At 32.7% G+C, this 14,274-nt stretch overlaps 1 protein-coding gene across 1 annotated transcript; it reads right to left on the bottom strand.

Moving 5' to 3' along the window:
* Window positions 1-233: 233 nt before the first annotated feature.
* LOC139485070 (uncharacterized) lies at window positions 234-9,936 on the bottom strand. Its single transcript, XM_071269186.1, has 5 exons — window positions 9,781-9,936; window positions 5,915-6,112; window positions 4,421-5,100; window positions 3,072-3,427; window positions 234-834 (listed from the first exon to the last, which is right to left on the bottom strand). The coding sequence occupies exons 1-5, from the start codon at window positions 9,790-9,792 to the stop codon at window positions 512-514; spliced, it is 1,569 nt and encodes a 522-aa protein (XP_071125287.1). The 5' UTR covers window positions 9,793-9,936; the 3' UTR covers window positions 234-511.
* Between the last annotated feature and the right edge of the window lie 4,338 nt (window positions 9,937-14,274).

Below are 14,274 nucleotides of genomic sequence, written 5' to 3' on the forward strand. Positions count from 1 at the left end.
GAGTAGGAGCTGCAAGCTCTTTAATACCGAATAAGTTGGGAAATGTATATTCCATATGCAGGTGAAGTTGGTTTATTGCTACTAAGGTGTGGGTAATTGATAATTTCAAAATTAAAATCGTCTCGTTTGTCATAGATTCTGGTACTGAGATGACTGTGTATGTCAAATTCGAGGTATAAGTCTAAAAATGAGGCGGATGAAGCCGTGTCTGTTGTTTCTTTAATTTCTAGTTCTGGTGGATAATATTACAGTGTACATGTGTACTATAATATAAGAGTTATAATGCATATATTTCCGATTTTGTAAAATTGTAATTTGAAAATATACCTAGAAGATAAATGTATTCTGATTTGTTTTTATTTACAAAATATATCTATTAATTTCAAATTAGTAGGACATTGATTCATTTGTGTAAATGATTTCTATGATCAATTCATTGCCTAACCAAATAGATTTGTATCAGTCAAGGATTCATGGAATTACATTTACGTCACAACCTAACTAAATTCTCTTAAAAATTAAAAAAAAACCTAGCAAACTGAACAAAAATCAATAAAGTAAAATTACTAGTCACAAACGTCGCAGCTTTATTAGCAACACACCCACTTGCTTCTGTATGACTTTGAGGCATTTCTGGAGCTCCCTCTGACGGTAACAACGTCTCAAATGCAGACCAGATTCGACTGAACCATTCCAAACCAGTATGAGATGATCCTGGGTATATGTTAACCCAAACATTATGATTTAAGGTAAAACCAGGGGTATTTGATATCATCTCTGCAGCTTCAACAGTTGACTGTGTTAGTTTGTAAGGGCTGGCACTTTCTTCACTTCCTAAAAATATATAGATAACCTAGTAATTTTTAAGCTGAATCGTTTAAAAAAAAACATGTATTTCCTTTTTATATGTATGTACTGAATTGTTGATAATTATATTGGCTATATCTAATAATGTTGGCTTTTTTTCCATTTGAAATATATGACTAGTTGTTTAAAAGTGTATATATAAAAAAGAAGATGTGGTATGGTTGCATGAGACAACTCTCCATAAGAGACCAAAATGACACAGAAATTGAAGGCCGTACATTTACCTATAATGGTTTACTTTTATAAATTGTTATTTGGATGGAAAGTCGTCTCATTGGCACTCACACCACATCTTCCTATATCTATATATAGGCCACCGTGCGGCCTTCATCAATGAGCAAAACCCATACCGCAAGGTCAGCTATAAAAGACCTCGAAATGGCAATGAAAAACAATTCAAACGAGAAAACTAACGGCCTTATGTATGTACAAAAATGAACGTAAACAAACGACAACCACTGAATTACAGGATCCTGACTTTGAACAGACACAAACATACATAATGTGGCGGGGTTAAACATGTTCGCGGAATCCCAACCCTCCCTCTAACCTGGAACAGTGGTATAACAGTACAACATAAGAACGAACTATAAAAGTCAGTTGAAAAAGGCTTAACTCATCAGATGGACAAAAATACAAGTGGACGTGGCTAGGTACTTGTACATACCAACAACAAAACGTACAAATCTGAGAGAACTCGCAGTTAACTGACAGATAGTTCAAAGCCACTAACAATTAACTTATAAAAAAATCATGCATCTAAGACTAAATTATCAATCCGTACACATCCAACATCCAATTGATTTAGTGTAAAGACGTCATAAACAGTCAGAGAGAAAAACGTGACCTTTATAAGCTATTATGTCGCGACTGTGTTATTTAAACCAAATTAAAACGTTTCCTAAAATAATTACATACTTAGTCTACTTAAAATTATAAACAAGTTGCAACTAACTGGTTCACATTTGTAATGTATGTTTGAATTGTTTATCGTAAATTATATTGTTTGTAAACATTAGACATGAAAGCTAATTTTGTCGAAATGTAAATGTATGTATAAGTTAAATTGTAACTGAACAATAAACAGTGCATGCAAATTAAGACAATAAACTCATTATAGATACCAGGACTAAATTTAGTATATACGCCAGACGCGCGTTTCGTCTACAAAAGACTCATCAGTTACTCTCGAATCCAAAAAAGTTTAAAAGGCCAAATAAAGTACGAAGTTGAAGAGCATTGAGGACAAAAATTCCTAAAAATTTTGCCAAATACAGCTAAGGTAATCTATGACTGAGGTAGAAAAGCCTTAGTATTTCAAAAAATTCAAAAATTTGTAAACCGTAAATTTATAAATATAACCATATCAATGACAATTCATGTCAGCACAAAAAGTGCTGACTACTGGGCTTGTGATACCCTCGGGGAAATAAATCTCCACCAGCACTGGCATCGACCAAACGATCACCACGCTGTTAAGCGAATGGGTTACAGCGATATGACTGCAATAGTATACAACCTGGTGGTAGACAAATCCTCTTGAATTTCATGAAAGCGCTGTGAAGTCTATCCTTGACCTTCATTTACATTATATTGTGTAAGTGATTGGCATTCGTCCATTGTTTCCAGATGGTCTTTATGAGATATTTTTATCAAAACAATTGCAAAAAGACGGTTAGCAGTCCCCAAACAAGTTGAAACCCGGCACATTCTGAATTTGCCTGTGCCAAGTCAGGTGCATATAATTCAGTGGATGTCGTTAGTTGGTGTATATCATGTTTGTTATTCGTTCAATGTTTTGTATATAAATCAGGCCGTCAGTATTTTTTCATTTGAAATCTTTTGTCGTGTCGGAATCTTTTATAGTTTTCATTATGAAGTCAAAGGTTTTCGGTGACCTATAGTATGTTGCTAACATGTAATACTATGCATTTGAACTATTGTGCATAGTTGTCTTATTGGCAGTTATATTACATATTTGTTTAATATTGTAGATGTATCAGCATTAATTTATTTTACTTTCAACTAATATGACAGGTTTCATTATTCTTGTGATGTATCTTATCGTATATTTGATTGTTCATACGTATTTTTAAGCTCCGTGGTGAGAGCAGATCAAAATGTACTAATGTTTATGTATGCATCAAACGTGTCCTTAACTTTTAATTTTATAGCAAAGCAATGATTCTATTAGCTTCATTTACCTGCATCTAAAACTATCTTCTGTGGAAATCTACTTTGTTGAAAAGATTGGTCTGTGAGAGTGTTATTTATGAAATCAAAGTCGCAAGTATTTAAAGTTGTATTATTAATAGGCCACCATAATGACGGGCTTTGGCAAGCAGCTAATCCGAAAATTGTTGATCGTGTCCATGCAGCATAACATGACATTAAGCCACCAAGAGAATACCCCATTACCCCTGTATTAGGTTGGTCTATCAGGATACGGTTATTTGCAAGTTCTTGTGCTTTAGGGCGAATTTTGTCTATGAAGAAGTTAAGTAAACGATCACCAAATCCTTCGATGTTATCACGTTTACCACATTTGTCTTTCATCAGCCTGTACATTGAAATAAACATTATAGATTAAAAATTGAGTGTACCAAATAATGCTTTCAAAATAAATCGAACCAACATGTTCTTTTCTTTATAATGTTGCACTGACGCACATGGTACTATATGACAATTGTTTTATGTTTGTTTGAAATAATTTAAAGTTCTGTCAACTTTAAATAACTGTGTAGCCACAGACAACAAATTTGATATTGTCAAAGTCCATAAATCATTGTTATTAAATTTGTTTAGTGAAACCATTAATTAGATAAGGTAGACAGATTGCAATATTTGATTAATCAAATATGCTAACATTACTTAACATATTTTTAAAGTTCGAACTGTGATTTCTAAACAACGTAATTTTTTTTTCTAATTGTTAATAGGCGTTCGCTTTGTCGTTGTGATTTTCTGAATGAATGTTTCACTTTATAAATGTATATAAGAATATGTGGTATGAAAATCGATAAGACAACTCTCATTCCAAGTCACACTGTACAAAAAATTAACAATTATATTAGGTCAAAAATTGAAAAAACAACACGTTTAATAATTTCTTGCGTCCGAAGCGCTTTTCTTGATTAACCTTCATCAGGAAAGCTCTAAGTCAAACATTTGAAATCCGAAGATGTATAAGTACCGAAACCGTTGAAGAGCTATATGTCAAACATACCTAAAATAAAAGCCATATTCATCTAAAGCCAACTTTGCCTGAGGGAGGTGAAACCTTAGTTTCTTAATAATTTGAAAATTTATAAACGGACAAATTTAGTAAAGTTTGTTAAATCATGTCAGTACCTAAATTCTTACCACTGAGCTGATGATACCCTCTGACTGAAAGTCCACCAGCAGAGTCAAAGTGCAGCCTTCAACACAATATATGTGTTGTGTTGAAGTTAAGATTACAGAAATATCATTGAATCTCACGAGATTTCGTGCATATATTGGGTCAAACTACTGATTAACATTTTTCATTGAACAAGACATGATGAGTATTTACCTTTGGTATTCATCAACTGTATAATTAGCTGGCAAGCAGTTGTCGCACAAATCATAAAAAGTCCCGTTAGCGCATACCAGAAAAGTTCCTGGAACAGGTGTCAGTAAAAAGAACCGTTCACGATCTGGTTGATAATCACCGTATCCAATGATGATAAACTCTTTTGTGGTTCCAGTATCAGCTAATAGTTTATCGACAATAGGGGCCAGTAACTCAGAGTAGCCACCTGGATATAAATCAAAGACAAGCAAATTCGGGTATTTCTTATAAGTGTTTTCGTTAAAACTTGGTGGAAAATACAAATAAATCTGGCGTTCCTTTCCGATTTCTGAAGAATTAATTGAAAAATTTGAGGTCTGTCCTACTTTTGAGTAGAACCACGGATACACCTTAAACATAGGTTTTTCGTGGAAATAAGAAGAAGGCATTGATACGGGTAAATCTACAGCGAAATTGCCACCAATCATATTAGTTTTGTCTGCAATCAAAATTCGATATTCAAGTTTGGTAGTTATTGTTATGTCATTTGAACACTCTTGACATCGAAAGCCATCATCCGATGACGTAAAATTGAACTTTATTTCCCATGTATCAGTCGATGTTTTTGTCATTTTCATTCCTGTCGTCCAATTTAAGCCAAGCCCATTTCCTCTAATGTATAACATTTTGTTTTTAGTTTCCTGAAATACAAAATTAATGTTTACATGTTGTGCATAATACTATATATTTATGATGATTCTTCGGGCACTATAATAATACACCAAAAGCAATATCATCAATGAAAATTATTTATATTTTAAAACTCCTTACAGGCATTATATATGCAGTTATATGTAAAAAATTAAAAGTAGATCTTTTCTCCTAATATTGGACACCATTCATATGTATTGCAATCAATATAAATTGTTCTACCAAATTATTTGTTGAAAAACAGAGATAAACTTTTTAGCTTTACCGCAAATTAACAGAGGTAGGGTCGTATATATAAACATGAAGATGTGGTATGATTTCCAATCACAAAACTTGACAAAAAGAGACCAAATGACACAGAAAATAACAAGTTTAGTTCACCGTAAGGCCTTCACAATGAGCAAAACTCATACCGCATATTCAGCTATTCAAGGCCCAGAAATGTCAAATGCAAAACAATACAAACAAAACTAACAGCCTAGGGGATGCAAACAAACAAATATGTAACACAACACAAAGGACAACCACTTAATTACAGAGTCTAGATTCGGAACGGACACATACATACAGAATTTACATAGAGGAAACATGGTAACGGGATCCCCCCTTAACCTTGGATAGTGGAGTAACAGTACAACTTAAAAAGATGGTTTATTTGTAGGTCAAATGACTCTAAAAGTCACATTGTACAATCAACCTACGATCTGTTACTAAGCCATACAAGAATGTTTATTTGTATGAATTAATTTGCTCCATCTGTTAACATATCAATAAACTGTGACAAAATGATTGACGTATGTTTACCTTGATATTTATCTCCGGGTATTTAGCTATTATCCGAAACTCTAGGTCGGATCTTGGCCTAGACTGGACCTCCGTTAAGCACTGTCCTCCCATGCAATACCCATGCTTGCCTCCTTGTGTTACACATGCAAGAGTCTCATTACAACGACAGTCAACATTCCAAACCAAAATGTAAACAAAACAGCATATCTGTAAAACCTGAAAGTCATAATTTATTAAGAAAATACACCTCTTTGTTTTAACATGTCCGCAACAAATACTAAGTTTTCAATATTTTTATATTTTGCTTTGCTTATGGGATTTTGTGTACATATATTTATTTTATATTTTAATGGTAATAGTTCTACATGCAACATGTAAACCCGACAAAGTAACAGAAAACATGACGTCATGACATGCTGGTGCTTGATTTTCCAGGCTGAAAGTAACTGTTCAATAGTTGTCCCTATTAAGTCAAACAAAATGTTGAAAAAGATTGATAAATATAGTTTAACGCAAGCCTTGTACACTCGTGTCAAACTAAATGGACGATGAAAACTATGTATGCATGCAACTAGTTATCAAAGGTACCAGGATAATAATTTAATACACCAGACGCAACATGTGTTGCTGATGGTTAACTTTGTTTCAATATAGATATATGAAAGCTCACATTGAGAAACGTGAATTTATTCCTTTTTTATTGTCTGGAGATCAATCGACGACTACCATCAACCAACACTGTCAATTTCTGAATATGCAGCCCATATTATGGAGGAAACCTACTTTTATATAGTGTGTCTCCTTTAATTTATGTTCAAAGTGCGAGATATCATCATGGTCTCAAAACTTTGAATTTTTCAGTGATTAGAAATAATCTTTACAGCAGAACATGAAGTATATTATAAAAAAAAATAAAGATCAATGCGTATAGTAATTTACTGAAATCATAAACAATCGAACTTTAACATTTACAACGTTAAAAAGGCTATATTGGAGAAAAAAAAACAAGACTTATTAAATACAGACAATAAAATCCAACATTAAAGAATATTTCGTGCATGAGAAGAGGTTCTTGGAAATGTCAGTTTTATAGTTGTTTGGGTTTTTTTTGCCGTATTTAGTCATGTAAATGTACATGTATGTGTTACCCCACGAGTTGAACTATACTGTTGAAGAGAAGTTATCATTTGTTATGAAATATAAAATAAACTTATGTTTGTTTCTGGCTAAATTATTTGTTTTATGTTCATTATTTTGTACATAAATAAGGCCGTTAGTTTTCTTGTTGGAATTCTTTTTCATTTGTCATTTCTGGTTCTTTTATAGCTGCCTAAGCGGTATGAGCTTTAGCTATTGTTGAAGGCCATACGGTGACCTATTGTTAATGTCTGTGTCATTTGGTCTGTTCATGTTGAGAGTTGACTCATTTGCAATCATATCACACCTTCTTTTTAGCTCACCTGGCCCACAGGGCCAAGTGAGCTTTTCTCATCACTTGTCGTCTGTCGTCCGTCGTCGTTAACTTTTACAAAAATCTTCTTCTCTGAAACTGCTGGGCCAAATTTAACCATACTTGGCCATAATCATCATTGGGGTATCTAGTATAAAAATGTGTTCGTTGACCCGCCAAACCAACCTAGATGGCCGCCATGGCAAAAAATAGAACATAGGGGTAAAATGTATATTTTGGCTCATAACTCTGAAACCAAAGTATTTAGACCAAATCTGACTGGGATAAAATTATTGATCAAGTCAAGATCTATCTGCCCTGAAATTTTCAGATGAATTGGACAACTGGTTGTTGGGTTGCTACCCCTGAATTGGTAATTTTAAGGAAATTTTGTCGTTTTCGTTTATTATCTTGAATATTATTATAGATAGAGATTAACTGTAAACAACAATAATGTTTAGCAAAGTAAGATCTACATATACATTTTGTAGGTCAAATGACCAAAATGGTCAATTGACCTCTTAAGGAGTTATTGCCTTTTATAGTCAATTTATAACAAATTTCATTAAATTTTGGTAAGTTTTTACAAAATATTTTCCTCTGTAACCATAGGGCCAAGTTCATTACAGATAGAGAAAATTGTATAAGTAGCAGGAATGTTCAGTAAAGTAAGATCTACCAACACATCACCATCAGTAAATACAATTTTGTCAGGAATCTATATGTGTCCTTTGTTTAATATGCACATAGACCAAGCTGAGCGACACATGCTCTTAAGAGCCTCTAGTTTTTCATAATCATTAAACTACAATGTAGATGTTCTTTTGTTTGTTTTTGTTCGATGTTAGTGTGTACTAGATTTCGTTATCTGCATCTATATTGTACATGCTCTTCTCTACTGTGTTATACTCTTTCTTTAGCTTTTTTTTTTATTTTTCCTTATTTTAAAATCATTATCTTCATCATAATCTCAATCTGAACATTACTATCTAGACTTGCTACAATTCCCTTTCTTTTGTTTCTTTCTTACTAATTTATATGTTTACTGATAACTGCCAGTCTACAGTTGCCCTTGGAGAAAATCCTTCCTCCTGCAGATGTCAGTATAATGGTATTTTCCTAGTTACAGCTGGCTGCAGTAAAATTGTTAATGGGGCAAAATTGAAAAAAAAAAAAATAGGAAGGGACATGTCGCAAGTCTTATTAATGTCTTAAATATTATCATTGTCGTTCTTTGTATGCATCATCTTAGAAATGAGGACGCCGTCAACATAGAAAAAGTCGTATCCTAAGAATTCAATTTTTGTTGAAATGAAACAAAGGTCAATTTTTGACCCTTTGGATCTTAATAACTAAAATTATTAATGTCTTTTCATTTCTGTCGACTCTTTGGCCTTTGCCAAGTGGGTTATGTAAACAGACTTGTTATCTTAATCTTCTAGTTTCATTGGTATATACAGTCACTTAACACGGATATCAGACCGCGTAGAATCATAAATTTTACTCTTTAATGAAATTACAATTGCAAACAAGGAAGTAAAAGTTACTGTAGATAAAAGCTATAAATAAACATGATTTTGCGTTGTTTATTGCGTAATACATGTTTATCAACTTGTCTTTCATTCATGAAGGTGTTTTAAAGGTCATTTCTTTGGCTAGAGTTATTACAGTATAAATATATATATATATATATAAGTATATGTATATATAAAACGGTCTGAAAATTGTTTGACCAGTAGTCGGTTATTTATTAAGCAAAACACTGGCACATAGCTAACGGATGTTTAAAATACTGTTAGTGCATAATATCGTCTTTTTGTCCTTCCCTACGCCTACATGTATATCACCCTGCTCTCTCGCTCCGTAATTATCGTATCAAGGCTTCAAAACGAGACCAGGCATTATCAGCCACGTCACAATGTGAGAGGAGAAGTAGTCAGCGACGTCACAATGCGAGAGGAGATGTTATCAAGCTTGCTTTCGTCAAGCGTAAAACTGTCTTAGGAAGATGGAAAAGACCAGTAATAGAACGATAAAAAGATAATCGGGTTTTCTTCTTATAGATATCGTAAAATATCAGCCGCTCGACATAATGTGTAACTTTTTAGCTCGTTCGCTGCGCTTACTCGCCAAAAAGGTTCACATTGTGGCTCGCGGTTGATATATACATGTAACGATATCAATGTGTAGAAAACCCGATAATCTATACAAATCAAAATAAATACATTTTATGCGCGTCTTCGGAAACTCAGTTTCAAGTTATTATTGAAACGAATTTTCTCTATTAAAACTGTAGAATTAAACTTCATTATTTCTAATTTGCTATCATTACATGAATAGCAGGTACATGTGTTATGTAATTATACTTTAAAACGTTCCAGTTTTATAGATGAAAATAAGATAATAACATTATTTTCACATAACTCAAACTTACCTTTGATAGCATTTTATCTCCCGTTGTTTAAGTTGAACTTCACTCTTCACTGCGTTTTGTCATATTGGTGTAAAAACTATTTTGTTATTTCACAACTTAGATTTTTACATTAAACATATACTGTGTCGAACATCAATTCCGGGGTCAATCTATTATGAGATATTACACTCAACTTCAGCTTGTTAAACTGAAAGTCGGCAAGGTTAAATGTTATCGCTAGTATTTATCTGATAATGAAGTATAAAAAAAATATCTTTAAAACAAATGTGAATTTGTATAATATACATAAATGTATGATTCTCCAAAAATCATGATAATGGATGCAAATTGATTTTAAATCATGAAAGATTTATTTTGGAATAGATAGCTGTTGCTTCTTTAATGACCGATTGATTGATATAAAATAAGCAGTCACTGACTACTGACTTGTTTTTGATGTAAAATCAGTACATGAAGGGCCAGGACTTCGAAAGATTATAATTAACGAACCATCACCTATGGTACGCCTGGACCACTTTTATAACTAAACTGTACTAAGGCAATTTTGATTATCGTTCCTTGTGTAACAAGGATATATATATTTCTTTAACGTTAGATTAGTAATGTTAATGTTTTTGTATAAAACTTTGACAAACTATACACTCGCTAAAAAATGCGTCTACAGTTTATCGTTTGTCGTTTGTTTAAACACACACTGCATTTCTTTCTAACTTTAACATTGAATCAATTATCTATTCATATTTTTTCCCACTAACAAACATTGATTCTGACGAAAGAAACAGAGGTATTGTCCTGAAGTACCTCAAATGTAGGTTGTACTAGGAACATGTAGGCTATGCCCTCCTTTCTTTCAGTGCTGCTATTTTACTTTCATTATATGGAGACAAAGAACTGACAATAAAGATCAATAAAATTATATAATTATGCACAGAATTTCTGTGTGTCTAAATCAACTTTTACAAAAGCTATTGCCCACGTAATATTAAGTTTGTTTACAATTTTGACAGTTCAAACAGGGACAGTAAACACTGATTGAACGATGCATTGTTTCTACTTTTGTAAGAATAACAAACGGCAAAAAAAAACACTTTTTCAAAACTTTGGTTAGAAAGAGTTGCACTGCCCTTGATGTATTATATGGCAGCATGTTTACATCGGCTACAGTAAAATGTGATTTTGCAAATGTTTGCAACTGTTTTTGAGCAGTAAACTTATGGTAAAGTGGTTTAATAAACTTCAATGGCATCAAATCAAGAGCCTGAACAGCCAAAGAAAAAGAAAAAGAAACGGATTAGAAGTAAAAACAAAGACGAGCCAATTCCGGGGGCGTTTGATTTGTCCGCCATTTTAAATTTACAACAAACATTTCCATTAAGCAATAATATGAATAGTCAACCTTACATGAACAATAACACAAATTTCCACAACATGTCCATGCCTTTTATGTCATAACCTTTTGTAACGTCGCCTACGCAGCAATTCCAAATGGGGGCTCCGTATATGCTCTGTCCCACACAAACGCAAGCGGGCCCACCTCAATGGGCAACCGAACTGTTACCGAAATTCGAAGCTATGTCAGTTAAAATAAACAGTATTGATGAAATAAAAAGTGTAGTTAACATTATTGATTTTAAATTGCGTGAAATCAAAGGTGATATAAATAAACTATTCAAACGTGTACTTGATGTAGAAACAAGCCAAAACTTCAAATCAAAATCATTCGATGAAAACATTAAAATGCATAAAAAACAAACAAAAAGATAGAATCTGATATTAAAAAACTTGCAACAGAGTGTGAAGCTTTGCGCAATGATATGTCATTTATTAAGCGTGACTCTAAAAACTTCAAAAGTCAACCTTCAGAAAATTTTCAAAGCAAATGAAAAGCTCAACAATGATCTTGAATCTATTAAGTGTGAATCCATGCGCGATAATTTGCTTTTTCGTGGAATAAAGGAAAGTGAAGGGGAAGATTGTGCGCTTATTATTAAAAGTGTGTGTGAAAACAACTTAGAAATTGGGGATGAATTAAACATAAAATCTGCCTTTCGTCTTGGTAAAAAAACATGAGGTAGCAGAATCGAGTCAAAATGAAGCCCAGGAACGTATACGGCCTATTTTGGTGAAATTCAGTGATAGGCAGAAACGTGACAGTGTTCGTAAAAGGAGTTACAAGTTTAAAAGAGTTCGTCAATTTCAATTACAGATCAATATCCGAAATCTGTTGTGGAAAAGAGGAAATCATTAATTCCATATCTTAAAAAAGCTCGTGATGAAGATGTGAAAGCAGTGCTTGTTAAGGATTAATTGTTTATTGGAGGTGTTTTATATTCAGGTTGTCAACTGGAAGTTGCTCTTGCAACTGCAAAAAAGGGAAAAAAGGAAATTTAGTAATCTAGAAAATGATAAAAGTCAAAATCATGATGGTGCCGATGTCATGAATGAAAATGGTATGAAAGTATCATAGGAATCGTCGGAAGTTTTAATTAAAAATTTAAAGTTTTTATCTTGGAATATAAATGGTGGTTTTGAAGAAAAAAATAAAGATCAGATATTTTAGAATTTTATTTGTACTTATGATATTGTGTTTTTATCAGAGTGTTGGATCAATAAAACAAGTTATATTGAAATTGATGATTTTGTGTGTAAACCTCTCCCTTTATCTAGAAAAAAGTATAAACACGGTAGTGAGTGGTACATGTATGTATGTAATGATACGAAAAATATTATCACCCTATGTTAAAATAATTGACATGTCATATGAGACATTGATTTGGATAAGGATAGCTAAAGAACTGACTGGATGTGAAAGTGACTATTTAATTGCAAATCTGTATATACCATCACAGAACTCATCCTTTTATAGGATTCATAATTATGATTTATTTTATGAGCTCGAGTCTCAAATGATACATTACTCAGCTGAATGTATTTGTTATTGGTGATTTAATAGCTAGAACAGCTAATATAAATGATTTTGTACAAAAAGATAAATTACATGATAGTATTTTAGATAGGGTTGGTGATCTGTTTACATATGTTGCTGATGAGGCTTTGTCTTGCCGTAATAATCCGGATGCAGGAACCAACGACTATGGAACAAAACTACTAAATTTGTGTAAGAGTAGTGGACTTAGAATTATAAATGGGCGCCACCCTGATGGACTTCCAAATGATTTTACATATAGTGGTCCAAGAGGTATAAGTGTGATCGACTACTTGTTAGCTAAGCCAAATAACATTGAAAAAGTTCTAAAATTTATAACAAGTAATTTTAAAACATAAAGTGATCATCCTCCCATTCATGTTCAACTTAAAATTGACCTTACTATGCAGTGCTATGATAAAAATTCAAATTTAATGGATGGTGAAGAATTTCAATTTTTCAAATGGAAAAAAGAATTTAGAGACTTATGTTATAATGCCTACTAGTTAATGCTGATGATTTAAGTTCAACGATAACTAATATGGACATAGCCTCTTAGGATGGTATGGACTTGTGCATAAATAACTTCACTTGAAGTGCTTAACAAATGTGACGGCTCCATTTTTCAAACAAATGCCAAAAGTAAAATCGAAAATAAAGCGAAATTCCCAAAATCAGAGAGTAAATACTGATAAACCATGATGGTTTGACCAGAAGTGTAAAGAGTTATATGCCGATCATTGTAAAAAAAATACATACTTTTAATGGTAAAAAAACATTTAATAGTCGTATAGGTTTGAACAGTGCCAAAAAAGCTTACAAGAAGTATGAATGCAAGCTCAAACGTAGTTACAAAGACAGGAAGGCTATATGTTGGGTAAACTAAAGAAAGACAATCCAAGAAAATTTTATTCATTATTTAAGAAAAAAATCAGATGAAATGTGATTTTAACATTACTGACTTTTTTTGAATATTTCAAAGAACTTGTATCACGTGTGCCGAATAGCAATAAGAGACCCGAAGTGATTGATAATTACTGTGTTTTTAATGAGTTAGATGCAGATATTACTGCTGATGAGATTATAAAGGCAATTAATGAACTTAAAAGGGACAAAAGCCATGGTCCAGACTGTTTGCTGAATGATTTTTTTATTGAATACAAGGATTTTTTTATACCACAGTTATATACTATTTTTAACGCCGTATTGAATAGAGGATATTTCCCATCATCATGGTCAGATGCTATACTGGTACCAATTTTCAAATCTGGTGATGCCAATGATGCAGCAAACTCTCGTGGTATAAGCCATGTCAGCAATCTAGGTAAACTTTTCACCACAATACTCAATAAAAGATTGTTAAATTGGGCAACTGTTAATGATATATATTATCTGATGCACAGTTTGGTTTTCGAAACGGTTATACATGTAGTACAGTTGATGCTGTTTTTTTGTTTATACTCTATTATTCAAATTACACTCTGTAAAAATAAAAGATTATATTGTTGCTTTGTAGACTACTTGAAATCTTTTGATTCAATTGATCGCTTATGTTTATGGTACAAAAT

This window comes from Mytilus edulis, chromosome 8 (genome assembly GCF_963676685.1).
Source record: "Mytilus edulis chromosome 8, xbMytEdul2.2, whole genome shotgun sequence".
Taxonomy (NCBI): Eukaryota; Metazoa; Mollusca; class Bivalvia; order Mytilida; family Mytilidae; genus Mytilus; species Mytilus edulis.

Bases quoted from the DNA above. Each gene is read 5' to 3' on its own strand.
- LOC139485070 (XM_071269186.1), bottom strand. The intron at 5,101-5,914 runs GTAAACATACGT...TTTGTATTTCAG, and splicing joins ACCCGGAGATAAATATCAAG to GAAACTAAAAACAAAATGTT. The intron at 3,428-4,420 runs GTAAATACTCAT...TTCAATGTACAG, and splicing joins ACAGTTGATGAATACCAAAG to GCTGATGAAAGACAAATGTG.